Source organism: Chenopodium quinoa, unplaced genomic scaffold (genome assembly GCF_001683475.1).
Source record: "Chenopodium quinoa cultivar QQ74 unplaced genomic scaffold, ASM168347v1, whole genome shotgun sequence".
Classification (NCBI taxonomy): Eukaryota; Viridiplantae; Streptophyta; class Magnoliopsida; order Caryophyllales; family Amaranthaceae; genus Chenopodium; species Chenopodium quinoa.
This window is the reverse complement of record NW_018743285.1, coordinates 219301-233128: the sequence shown is the minus strand read 5'-3', so window position 1 is coordinate 233128 and position 13828 is coordinate 219301. Positions and strand designations below refer to the sequence as shown.

Below are 13828 nucleotides of genomic sequence, written 5' to 3'. Positions count from 1 at the left end.
TTTGTGAATCTTGCCTAAAAGTCAAATAATGCGATATTAAGAGAACGAAGCAAGTATTACACGTAGGTAACTCCGTACAGCTGGCCAACAAGTATTACACGTCACAGTCCATATAAGGGGTAAAATCAGGTGGAATTACAGTATTGCCCCATGCGAAACAACGAGGAATTACCCCTATTTTACCACCAAACACGGCAAACAGCAATGGCGGAGGAGAGAGAAAGAGAAGGTCAATCAGCAATGGATTCCAACGAAACAACCCCTCTTCTAAAACCCACATCAGAAATCACCCCTTCAACAACAATCGAAGAACAACAAAATCGAAGATCAGTGAAAACAAAAGTACCGGAGATTGAACTCCATGTTTATCGACAAGGAAAGGGTCCGATTGCGGTGGCAAAATCAACCCTTGGTGGTTGGGATCAAGATCAATTAGAAGTTCGAGATATAATGGAGGAATATGGATTTAAATGTATTTATGCTTTTAATCCTAATGATGGTGGTCGTACTGTTCCGATTCGATTTCATCCTAGGAATGGCCGCTCTTTGCTTACTTATAAAGATGGCTCTGTCATTTCCATTGATGGTGAACCCAAGGTTTTCGTCATTCCCTCTTTTTGTTTCATTTTGTTTTCAATTTATGATTACAAACAAATTGTTGGGTTTTTGTTATTAATAAGGTTTGAATTGGATTTGATTGGTTCTACTGGTTTTCTTCATTCCCTCGTATTGAATCATTTTGTTCTGAATTTATGATTACAAAAAAATTACTGCGGTTTTGGGATTTTGTTAGTAACATGGTTTAAATTGGAGTTGATTTATTCTAGTTTTGGAATTATTGAGTGGTCACTAATTGTATGATTTGATTTATTGGGGGTTTTGGAATTTTGGTGGACTGTTTTGATTTTGTTTTAGGGTTTGGATTGGCTTTAGATTGCTTCTAGAGTTCTAGTTTTGGGAGTTTTACAGATTAATGATTGTGTGATTTGATTTGATTGATTTTCTGGGTATTTGTGGATTGTTCTAAATCTTGTAATTTTATTATTTTGGTTTGAAATTTTGAATAGGTTTGATTGCTTTAAGATGTTGGAATTCTAGTGATCAATAGTGTGGTAATTGATTTTAATTTGCTAGCTTTATGCTGCTAAGTGATGAACACCTTGACTTTTTATTTATAATCCATTGATTGTAAATTTGTGATGTTTATAAGGAATTTAGGATATATGATATGAGGGGCTGAATAGTTTATACTTTCGACGTTCCTAAATAAGTGCTAGTCATGAGGCTCCATTATTTATGAGGTCATTTGAGGAGGAGAGATAGAGAGAACCTACTATCAAACAAAGTGATGTCGAAATTTATTTGAAATTGCCGTAATAGGGAAGTGTTGCAAATATGATGAATAATGAATGCTGGAAGTAGGTTACTGTGTTTATAGCTCATTTGATATGATGGGATGATTTCGTTTTGTTTGATTAATGTGGTGATCATGAGGTTTTATGTGGTAATTAAATAGATATCCAATTTGATAATATTTTGGTTGCTATTGGGTACTCGTTACGACTTGAAATCTGTGAGGATCGGATTGATTTAGAGACTTTGAGTATTTTATGAGGTATTAATTCTTAGAGAGATGTGTTTCTACTTAATCTTTAGTGTTCGGGATGTCTTTGTCATTAGTCTGATGGAAATTAGCATAAATGGATAAATTGGATGCAACAACCCAAATGAACATGACCCCGCTAATATATCATCCCTACCAACAACAATAAGAGTACTAATAAAGTCAATAATAATGATAAAAAGAGAACACTAGTAAAAATCTCCATCTTTGATACTAAGAACTTCATGGTATGAAGCTTGACACTTTGTCTTTCTGTTCATCGTAAATCTTGATATACAACTCTAGATCTTTTTCATCTTCAATAGTGACAACCTGATAAATTAGGTCTTGGACTTGAGTGATTTTTTTTCTAGCATTTGGGTCCTCAGGCTCCCTGATCATCCAGTCATCATTATCAGAAGGAATATCAAGAACCATCTCTCAAAAATCCTCTTATAAGTTTTCAGCTTGTGTTTTGATTCTTTGCTATTTTAAATTCGAACAAATGTTGGAGCCCTTCCTCAGACTTACCATTTTATAAAAATCCTTTTCATGGTTTCCAAAATGTCTTCGTTTTTGGTCCCTTGCCGTTGTTAGCCATACGTGAAACACAACTATTCTCTTCTCTAGCAAATAAGGATTACAAGCCTTAAAAATAAATTTGTGCTGCTAGCAAATTAGAATTACAAGCCTTAAAGATAAATTTGTGCTGCTAGCAAATTAGGATTACAAGCTCCCCTAATCCTTGGTGAGAACTCTGATGTTACTTTAATTGCAAGCAAGAAGCTTTCTTGTGCTGCTTCCTTCTCTAGATTATGTCCTGACGTTATGCTTGTGTCTAACTAGTTTGTTACCAATCCCAATGTTTGCTATTAAATTATTTGTTCTCCTTGGTTTATAAGCCTATTGACTTATCCTGTTATGGTTGTGATTTTCCTGTAGGACTCCATGATCAAACCTGTTACAAGGATTGTTGTTGGTGTGGCTCTTATGACAGTCTTGATAGCTGTTGTGGTAACTGAATCACCTGTCTGGGCTGAAAAATTTAACATGAAGGGATGGAGAATCCCTCCCTGGGTTCTTACATGTGCGATCATTGTTTTCACTCGCATGAGGAAGAGAACAAAGGAATATTTGCAGAATCGTGGTTGGTGTTAACAGGCCTTATAACCTTTTGAAAGCTAACATTCTCCCTCCTTTTTGTTCGATATTTTCTCCAATAATTTCACGTGTACTAAACAAGAAATATTGATCCAGTCATCCAGTTTTTGGCTGTTGAGATTCTCTATATCTTGTACATTTTTGCCAAGGTAGTCTTATGTGTAGTAATATTTGCTGATTTTGCTCTACGAATAATACAGTGTTTCCAAATACAGTCAATTCTATGCTGCCAATGATTTGAAGGATGCAACTCAACCATCTATAAATTCGAGCTAGCAATGTTGCAATTATGTCATTTATTGTTTAAAATAAAAAATACATAGTTTGAAGTTTCAGTGTTGCTTCATACTTCTCTCCTTTTCCAAGTATGTCACTACCTATACTCGATATCCAATCTTAATTATGTCATCAATCACGGCTTGCCATACCTATATAATATCCTTAACGTCTAAGCCAAACCTTACTACATAGCTAACTACTTCAATATAGTGCACCATCCAAGATAAAGGAACGGGAACTACCCTTATTCTATAGCCTATAAATATAAGGTCACCATTTCACAAAGGTAATGACAATTACTAGAAGTGTTCTACATGAAACCAAGTTAGTTGATAAGCCACTCTAGCCAAAAACAATATGGGGGCAATTTTTAAATGGCCCTACTTCCTAGATTCTTTTTGGTGTGTAGAGAGCTGCAAAGACAATAATGTAGACAAAATTTTATTTTAAGTTTTATATACCATCCCCAATACTTTAACCAGATATGGTAGTTGACATCCACAATGTTAAATTTTTTTATACACTCAGTAGAATGGGAACCACCATCAATTTCAAAGATAAACTAGTATACAATACAAATAGAGTCGGTCATTCAACTCTTAACACAAACAATTGACAAATAACCTTCATTTTCATTATAGTGACATCCCTGTACATCAGCCATATCATTGTGTGGGAAGAATATATACAAACAACACCCACATTTACACAGAACAAAAGGATCATTGTTGCTCTAACTTCTATTCGCCTTCCAAAACACCCGTCGGCTAGTTTTAGAAGGAAAAGAAAACAATTACCACATGAGGTTGCTGCATTACCAGCCAGCAATTTGGCAATTCTAACCAAAGCATTTAAAAGGAGCCTGTCCGAGCTGCAGGCTGTTAGCTTCCTTACTAACTAGACATCAATATCAGTTCGCTTAGATTTGGAGTAACTGAACTCTGAAGAAATATTTTGATAGATTCTTGGGAAACTATAGTTCTCAGAATTGGATACAGGTTGTTGAGGGTACAAAGTGGGAGGAGGTGGAAGATTACGTTGAGCTGGAAGAGGAGGATGGACGTTATGATTGTACAGATTGCTGCTCAACCTGCAATTTACATCACGAGATTAAAGATTACGAAGAGGATACAAATGTCTTAAGGATTTAACTAACAACATCAAACAAGGAATGTTTCAATTTAATATACTAAATGTCAACTTAGATTACAATGTTTGGTGCCAATGCCCTAAGAAAATCAGAAAACAAGCATATGCCACATAATGACATAGTATCTCTTACACACTGCAAACAGAACTCCATGTTCGTATATCAATGAGTATAAATAAGAACAGTACATTAGCTTCCTTCCATTAAAGTCCCCCTGCCAGAAACTTTCTTCAAATATAAAGCCAATGAAACTACATGATGATGTAGACAATGTATGTACCAAGAATCAACCAGCAACTGAAATATTTAACAAATGATGAAAACATCAAAAATATAATTGAACAGGGGAACTTTACTGTTTTTGAGGAATTTTGCTAATATAAACCCACATGTGTACCTTTTTACCCCTTCCAGTAACCCTGAACTCATAAAACCTCATCAAATTCAATGGAAAAACTTCAAAAACTGAACCAGTTAGTTATTTGGAATTTATTGTCAGGTTGCAAATGCTCATGCTGTGGCAAGACCGCAAGACATTTTACAGAGCATATTTCAAAGTACAAGCAGTTCGCAATCTTACACTAATCAACCATCAACTCATCGCACCTGATTTTGCCAATGCAATAATCTGTACCATGCCATGACCTTTGAAGAAGTTGTTTTCTTCATTTCTTCTTCATTTTTAAAATTAGTTCTTACATTGTTCTGAAAAACTGAAATTACAAATGCTTTGGGTTTGCTTTTCCACTAAATTAAAAAAGGTTTTACACGTTCAAAATTGCCCCAAGAAGGGTTCAGTTGTGCAATAATGGGATACTGCACTGTAAAATAAATTATACCCTCGAAGAGAGATCACATTTCTTAGAAAGTTATATGACTTGGCAATCTCTGTCAAACCAGTTTTGTTCCTTTCAAGGTGGAAAAAACAAGAAGTGCAGTGATTAAAAAGGAAAGCATGAAACAAACCTTGCAGATGGGTGCAAAATATCGTCATCACTTGAGATTTCAGTTGAATGCTGACTAGTTCTTTGCGATGTAAGACCCCAAGGAGATGGTGCAGGTATTTCATCGGCAAAATACCTCCTCCTGATCAACTGAAAAAAAAAAAGTAAAAAGAAAACTTGTCAATGTTAGCCTTCGGTCATTCACAAGTTCACACTACTTACATTAGTTATGAATGTAGAGTGGAAAACGCAGAAGGGAATAGAGAAAAAGAAACCCAGTTACCAAATGAAAAAACTTCATCAGAGCCTCCTTATCAAATCTACCCTCCTTGGCAGCCTATGTAAATACAAACAACAGATATCAGATTCCATTAAATATGCATGATTGAAAAAATGCCAGTAACATAAACCATCCAGTCATAACAGAACTAATCCACACAGTCTAGTCAAATCTGGAGAAGTGAAGATGAAATATAACTCTCTAACAAACACTTCTTTGTTAATGAGGCAATAGAACTAATGTAGTCAGAAATACTTCAATGACTCCAAAGAAACAGATGGTTGTGAATATTAAACCAAATGCAAGGGCTTTGTGGCAGTTACTTGGAGACTCTTTTTCCCGTAATGAACATTTGCCACACACACACACACGTGTGTGCGCACACAAGCACAAAAACTACTACCTACACACGCTCGCGCGAACGCACACATGCACATAAACTACTGCCTACACAGACACACACACATACACTCTCTCTCTCTCTCTCTCTCTCTCTCACACACACACACACACACACACACACAGAGAGAGAGAGAGAGAGAGAGAGAGAGAGAGTAGTCCCAGGGTTTTTGTGCATGTCTATGAATCCCCTCTCTAGAGCAATACCCACTTTTCTTATTGTTTTCTACAATACTGCAAACAGTATTTATTTAATAATTTTAGCCCATTTCATCATAAAAGTTTTCTTATGATAGTGTTATAAATTATCATAAATATGGACAGAAATTTGGAATTAAAGGCAACAATAAAGCAAGAAGGGGAGTTTGATGATTAAAAACTGGAAGTTACAGCCAAATATAAGATAATTCCACTTTCGAGAGGTGAATTTTCTCCCAAGAAACTCTCTCTAAAATTCACAATATTCAGCATGGTAATCTCTCTTTAGTTAGCTTTATAAATAAAGTTTTCCCCTACTAGCTGTCTTTTCCTACAAGCTACTACACAATTTTGTTATGCAACTTCCTAACTTCCCCTCCAAAAATTTCAATTTATAGCATTTAGCTTTCACTAGAGAAGCATGCAGTTATTATAAATTCTGTTTTTGGGGTAGGAGACATTTTAAACCCTAGGTAATGCAGGCATCTTACTTGTACCCTGAAATAGCTTTCGGTACATATGGATTATATATTCATTCGTGAAATAAGAATCTCACTTTTTCCCAGGATCCCTCCCCTCATGTTTAGTGAAAGTAGAAACAGCTTATTACATAAAAGAGGAAAATCCAGTACGAGCAAATATAGGCCAAAGTTTGAAACTTTGAATACTTACAGCAATATGGGCTGCATTTCCGGGAAAACTTGCAGTCATTGGAAGGTCTTCACTAGATGAAAGTAGACCTTGCTTCTCAACCCATTGCCTAGCCACGTCAACAAGATTACCACTGCTGCCTCTTTCACTCTCCTTTGCTGTGATATCTGCTTTGTTGCTGATTACAATATAGGGAACAGGAAGCCCATAAGGTCCACCAGATGCCAGAGGTGCTGAGAAAGTCCCATTTGCAGTGACCTCAGCAGCCCATTTCTGTAGGCTTGATTTTGTCCTCTTTTGAGAGATGTCATAAACAAAAATAACACCTGCAATAGTTCCACGAAAGATAAGAGCATAGCCAGCATGATAATATGCACACATTTCCCCCTAGATGATACTACTTGAAAATTTGAACCTGCCAAATAAGTTACGTTATTTTCTTTCCATGGAAATAGATAAGGTTGTGATTAAAAATGTTTCCTCCATAAATGTGGAGTCATGAACATTCAAGATTCCACTATTCAAACATTACCCACTAGGAAGTTAATAAAAAGTCATTTATCAGAAAGCAACACTTATACAGAAACCAACCACCTACTGGTTGTTGTTCATCCCAAAGTCACACACACTTCAAATTAGATGAACAATAACTAGAAAGGCCAATCAAAATGCAGAATATGGCCTAGATTTTAACCCAGATAAGCAAAAACTGCCTATTTACCAACTTTGGTGGATAGGAAAGAACTATTAAGCCATCAGACTGGGGCTTACAGGGACATTCTTTTCAAAAGAAATACCTTTATCTATAATATGTGTCAAAACACATCTCCATTCTAACACAATGTGGGTCCCAAAAGTTGAATATAACCATGGATATAAGGACAGAATTTAGTGTTCTTTTATCAGTAAAAGAGAGGAATCATGGCTTCATTTGCATAACCAGCTGCAGTGAAGGATACAGTAGAAGCAGCAATCTTGGGTTATCGGAGTACAATACAGGAGACAAGAAGATTCATACAACCAGAAAGGCAGAAATAAATGATGAAGACTCCTGGACATTTTATCTAACATAGCTGAGATGGATGTTCCACCGAACCTATTCTCTCAGAGATGAAACTGGTGAAGCAAAAATCCTGACCTCTAAAGATCAGTCCATGGGTACTAAGGTATGGAAGCTGGAGATTTAGATGAAAAGAAGTTGAATACTAGCAGTCTTATTTAATTTCACCAGCAATTATGCAGCAACAACAATCCAATAATCACTAACTGTGTGAACACTCACCCATGTTAGAATTGCATACACATGATAGTATTTAGAAACTGAATTAGTGTGATAAGAAGTAACTGCACCTTTTTTTTTTTTTTTATCAATTGAGTTTTGAAAATTAAAATTAGTTCAAGTTAAAACATACCATACAATGGTTAATGTTTTTTTTTTTCAGTAGATTAGATATAAGCATAATTTATATATTGCTCTTTCATTTTTATCTAGATGCATCATGAAGCAAAGTAGACAAGTAATCAACAGATTGTTGACCACAGTTAAGTCCTTAATTGCCATACTTTCTCTGGACCCATAAAGCAAAAGGCTCCTTGTTGAATGATAACTAAAACTAAAAAAATTAACAGCCCTACCATTCACTTGTGAATAGAAAAGAGATCTGCAATCTTTGTAGCGTTCATGCCCACAAACATCCCAAAGTTCCACAAAGAAATCTCTATCTACATCTCCCTCCAAGCCATTTGATGAGCTCGCAGAACTTCTATAAGTAATGTGCTGCCACCAAAAGAAAGAATAGGTCCTTAAGAAGGTGGAACAAGTTGCTGAACAATTGCATAACCTACTATATGAATCTACAAAGGTAAAATTAATTTAATTCCAATTCATAAAGCCGAGAAAGCAATATATATTCCACTGTTCTATTTCACCTTAAACTCAGGAAAAGAGCATGAAGTGCACCTTAACTGAAACTGCACAACCAATTGTTTGGGGAGGACGTGCTACTGCAGAACCATTTAGAATTAGATGGACAAGTGATGTCTTACCCACACCTGCCAAGTCAGCCAATCAGATGCTTATAAATTCACAACCAATGCAGTTCGTCTGAAGAGAATACTATAGTGAAGGCAATAAGGTGTACTATCGGAAACCTTTGAATTATATTGATATATTTTTCACAAATCATTCAAAGGATTTATCAACATATATCAGCTTGAATCTGAGCAGATAAACCATCTATGTAACAAACTGTAAACACAATGAAATGTCCATATCTTACTTAACTCAAACCAAACTATTCATATTAAAGAAGGAAAGATACACTTGCAATAATATGGTGGAGTTATTGCTTAAATTGAATTACATAGAATAAACGTAACAGCCCTTGGAAAATATGACATGAATAGCAGTTTTCGGACTTTCCCAATTTAATATCGATTCGATGTCATAAAAACTGCTTGAACTGTTATTTGAACAAGTAAGGTGAAGCAGGGTACTCCAACGATGCCTGCCTTCCATGCACTTACATCACATAGATAGGTCAAAAGATTAAAAGCCGCTCCGGCAACTGTTTACCGGAATACAGGTCTCCGGAAATGGTACTAAGCAATACTACACTATCAAGTTGCTACAGCACAAACAATTATAATTCATAACTCAAAAATGATCAGAAATGGCCAACTAAATCCCACAAATAAGATTGAATAACCATGTCAATTAGTTCAATGTTCATAACTTACTAATTGTAAAACCCATAAAACAATATAGAAATCATCATATCTTCTTTCAACCCCATTTTCTTCCAATACTAAACAAGGTGTAAACTTGAAAAAAATCAACATAAACCCCACAAAAAAAAAGAATCAATTGTATAGATAAATGAACATCAATAAATCAAACATCAAAAAATAAACAATACCCAGAAAATTTCAGCATCAAATTAACTACTTGATGATAAAAAAAAATTACCAGAATCTCCCACAACTAAGACACGGACCGTGCCAATAGGGGGGCCGCCATTGTTATCCCTAATTTCTCTCTCTCTTTCCCTCCAGAACATCTTGAATGTCAGATTTAAGAGCAGCAGAGTTAGAACATCTCTTCACAGTACAAAAATTGATCGAATGTCAGATTGAAGAGCAGCAGAATTCATTGAGAGTAATTTCGGTGAGTTTTGGTGGATTTTTTTTAGATGAAAGGGATATGATTAGACGTTGCTAGCTTTGGTTTGGTGACTTCTAATGCAGTTCCTGCCTTCCTGGTGGTTGGGGCACTAAGATGTGTGAATTCGGGTTCCGTTACACATTTCAAGTAACTAAATACTCGTAGTATATACGGAGTACGAAGTATTTTTTACGAGTAATCTATTGTGTAATTGTGTTGCTACATCTAGGCCCTAGTTAATCTGATTTTGTCTTAAATTATTGTATCGGACCTAATCTCTCTATTTTTAAAGGTACTAAACTACGCCTATATAGCCAAGGAATGTTTGGATGTTGGTGAGGAATTTACCTTGTAATTTTGAGGTCACAAGGTCAAATCCTCTCAATTGCGGTACCTGGGGTGAGAAGTGACATCTCTTGCCCTTCCCTCTCACTTCCAAGTGGTCAGGGTCTATTTTTATAAGAATAGACTTATTTATACCTCCCATTGATTTCGCTTTACCAAACCGTCATACTACTACTATTACAAGTCAACCACCACACCATTACTACTAATAGAATTCAACCACCAAACAAAGCTACTCAACACAATTCAACCACTGCACCGGACTGACGAGGAAACAAGTCAGGAAATCAAAAAGTATATGGAATCGCCGCCGGCGAACAGTTATTTTTTTTCGATTTTGCCTTTTATTTTATTTATTGAGCTAGTAAATAATTATGCTGATTATTATTTTATTAGTTATTATTGGATTTTATTATTTTTATTGTTATGTTAGTTAATTTGTTATTAGGCCAAATTAGAAAATAACACCTACAAAAAACCCGATTTTGATTATAACACCAAAATATTTCAAAATTTTATTATAACACCACTTAAAATCCCAAAATTTTGGTTTCACCGCCTAAATAGTGATGCCGTTAGAGAAACCGTTAAGTGGGCCCCACATTATACACGTGTCAATCAACTATTGGATTAAAAAATAAAAACCATAAAATTAAAAAAAAAAATTAGAAAATTTAAAAAAAAAACAGCCACCCCTTTCCACCGGCAATGCCGGTGACCAGCGACGCAACAACTGCCGGCAACCCAGCCCAAAATAACGCCGGCAACCCAGCCCCCTTCCCTGCACGCCGATCGAAAACCTTCGATCCCCTCCGGCGCTCCCTTTCCACCCTCTCCCTTTCACCGGCGACCCCAAACCATCCCTAAAACCAAAACCCGGCCCACCCTCTCCCCTTCCCCTCCCCCGTAACGACCTCCCTGACATCAGTTCGGCGACATCCCTATCTCTTCCTCCCCTTGCCGGCGCAATCCCCCAGCCCCTCACCGGAGTTGGGAGATGTAAACCTGTAAGGTAATGAAACCACGGCCGTCACCCCAACCCAACCCCCGTCGTTGTCTTCCCGATCGAAAACCGTCGCCGAACCACCCAGACCCAGCCCCTAAAACCACCCCAAACCGCCGAGTGATTTTTATGTTGTGGTTGTGATTTGCGGTGATAAGGCCGGGTTAGGGTGGTTTTCGGGGAGGGGGAAGGGAGGGTTTTGCCGGTTTTGGTGGGACATGAGTTTTGGCGGCTTGGATTAGGCCGTTGGCGGTGGGGGACAGGTGGTGCCGGTGGTGGGGTGGGCTGGGTTAGGTTGTTTAGGATTTTTTTTTTATATTTTTTTTTAATTTTTTTTTAAAAACCAATAGTGTAGTGACACGTGCTTTTTATCCAATAATATATTTGACACTTGTATAATTGGGGCCCACTAACGGTTCCTCTAACGGCGTCACCATTTAGGTGGTGAAACCAAATTTTTTGTTTTTTAAGTGGTGTTATAATAAAATTTCGAAATGTTTTGGTGTTATAATCAAAATCGGGTTTTTTTGCAGGTGTTATTTTCTAATTTTGCCTTGTTATTATTATTGTGTTCTAATAGTGATGATTAATATTGTTACTGTTACTATTTGTGGCTTTTTGAATTTTATTATTATTATTATTGGTTTGTTAATTTTTACCATTAGTAGTAATGATTAGTATTATTATTAATTAGTGATTATTATTATTATTATTAGTAGTAGTAGTAGTAGTAGTAGTAGTTACTACTACTAATTTTTTTCATTATTTTCCACTCTAAAGCACAAGGTATTATAGGATTAAGGATTGTTGTTGTTGTTGTTGTTATTACTAGAGCAAATGGTTGATAAATTGAAGTAATTAGCAAAGAATAATGAAAAATACTTGATAGTAAAAGAGACAATATATTGGAAGGTGAGAAAATCCTCGAATCTAGCAATTACTTGAAGAATATAAAACCCACCCAAAACATGGAGAAGTCTCTCACTATTTTCCACTCTAAAGCACAAGATTTACAAAACAAGAACCCTAGCTCTCAAATGTGTTTCTCTCAATTTGAGGATGAGAAACAAAATAACCCCAAAATGGGTGTTTATGCCTCGACAACTTCATCTTCTTCGTCTCAATTGACACCAACATTTTTGACACCGACCATGACACCACTATTTTCAGTGGCTTTGCTGCCAAATTAAACGAAAAAAAGTAATAGGGCATGGTTAATCCTAAAGGTTATGTGAGCTTTTCACAACTCCATTGAATCAAAGTTAACCACATAAATTAATTTGGGCCTAGCGGGCTTTTTGGGTCGGATTAAAAAAATAATAATAATTCTTAATATAGCTTGTGCAAGACCCGCCCAAAAATCGAGAATTTGGGTCGAATCGGGTCCAACTTTGAGCTGATTTTTTTTTTGACAGGAACTTTGAGCCGATTTTTAAGGAAAAACATGTTCATGTATATGTGACATCTTGTTAGAATCATTTAAATAAGTAATTTCACAATATAAGTAGCTTTTATAATTTTTACTTATATAGAATTAAATTATTGATGGTTAAAGTTGTGCATCAACAAACGTGATAAAATAAACAAGTTTAGTAAAAAAGAACGGAAGAAGTAATTACCCTATTACTCGTACCTTGCGACCCAAAAAAAAAAGGTAACAAAAAAGGAGAAAGAATACAATTATCCTATATATATCACTCGTATAAGTCAAATTAAGTAAAAATCAAAGTTAAATAGATTAAAGTCAAATTACAAAATATAAGAGTCAAAACCAAAGTTAAATAATGTAAAAGTCAAATTATTGCAAGTAAAAAGAAACCGACAAGCTATAGAACTACCCTATTACTAGTGTGAACTGTTAAACATCGTCCGCAAATTCCTACATAAAGCCCACAAAATAAGAGTGAAATGACACTTTTGCCCTCAAACTAAAAAACACAATTTCTCTCTCTACTCTCTACTTCCACTTTCTCTCTCTAAATTATTTCCAGAGATATGTCGAGGCGGCCCGGCAAGGAAGTGGCGGCACCGGCGGTGGGCGGAAGGCGGTTTGCCGGCCAGAAGGTAATTTTTTAAATTTTTGTAATTTTTTTTTTTAAAAAAAAAACCTCCGGCGACGGTGGGGCGCCAAGGCGAGACGCCACCACCACGGAGGAAGCGCCTAGGCAAGACGCCCATACGGTGGTGGCGGCGCCTAGCCCAGACGCCACTACCACGGCGGCGGCGCATAGGCTAGGCGCCACGGCCGTGGTAGTGGCGTCTGGGCTAGGCGCCGCCACCACCGTATGGGCGTCTTGCCTAGGCGCCTCCTTCTCTTTTTTTTTTTAAATTTTTTTTTTGTTTTTTTTTAATTTTAAATTTTATTTTCGAATTTTTTTTATTTTTTTTTTTAAAAATTTGTTTTTCTTTTTTTTAAATTGTATGTTCCCTTTTTTTTTTATCTTTTTTTTTTAAATTTTGTTTTTTTATTTGTTTTAATTTTATGTTCTATTTTTTTTAAAAAAAAAAAATTGTTTCTGGTTTTAATTTTTAATTTTATGTTCCTATGTATTTTTTTTTTTTTTTTGAATTATATTTTTGTATGTAAAAAAATTATAAGTTCCCTTTTTTTTTTATAAATTTTCTTTAAAATTTTGATGTTCTTCTTTTTTT

General features: G+C 35.9%; 2 protein-coding genes across 3 annotated transcripts; one reads left to right on the top strand and one right to left on the bottom strand.

Moving 5' to 3' along the window:
- Positions 1 to 156: 156 nt before the first annotated feature.
- Positions 157 to 3014, top strand: LOC110735630. Its single transcript, XM_021915817.1, has 2 exons — positions 157 to 597; positions 2546 to 3014. The coding sequence occupies exons 1-2, from the start codon at positions 205 to 207 to the stop codon at positions 2759 to 2761; spliced, it is 609 nt and encodes a 202-aa protein (XP_021771509.1). The 5' UTR covers positions 157 to 204; the 3' UTR covers positions 2762 to 3014.
- Positions 3015 to 3554: 540 nt separating this feature from the next.
- On the bottom strand, positions 3555 to 9967 carry LOC110735629 (small GTPase LIP1-like). Of its 2 annotated transcripts, none has more exons than XM_021915815.1 (7): positions 9634 to 9966; positions 8626 to 8717; positions 8301 to 8442; positions 6687 to 6991; positions 5421 to 5474; positions 5160 to 5287; positions 3555 to 4133 (listed from the first exon to the last, which is right to left on the bottom strand). In XM_021915815.1, the coding sequence occupies exons 1-7, from the start codon at positions 9722 to 9724 to the stop codon at positions 3941 to 3943; spliced, it is 1005 nt and encodes a 334-aa protein (XP_021771507.1). In that variant the 5' UTR covers positions 9725 to 9966; the 3' UTR covers positions 3555 to 3940. The 2 variants fall into 2 exon arrangements, with proteins under 2 accessions (XP_021771507.1, XP_021771508.1); XM_021915816.1 differs by lacking the exon at positions 3555 to 4133 and adding an exon at positions 4157 to 4490 and having other exon boundaries at positions 9634 to 9967.
- Positions 9968 to 13828: the final 3861 nt, after the last annotated feature.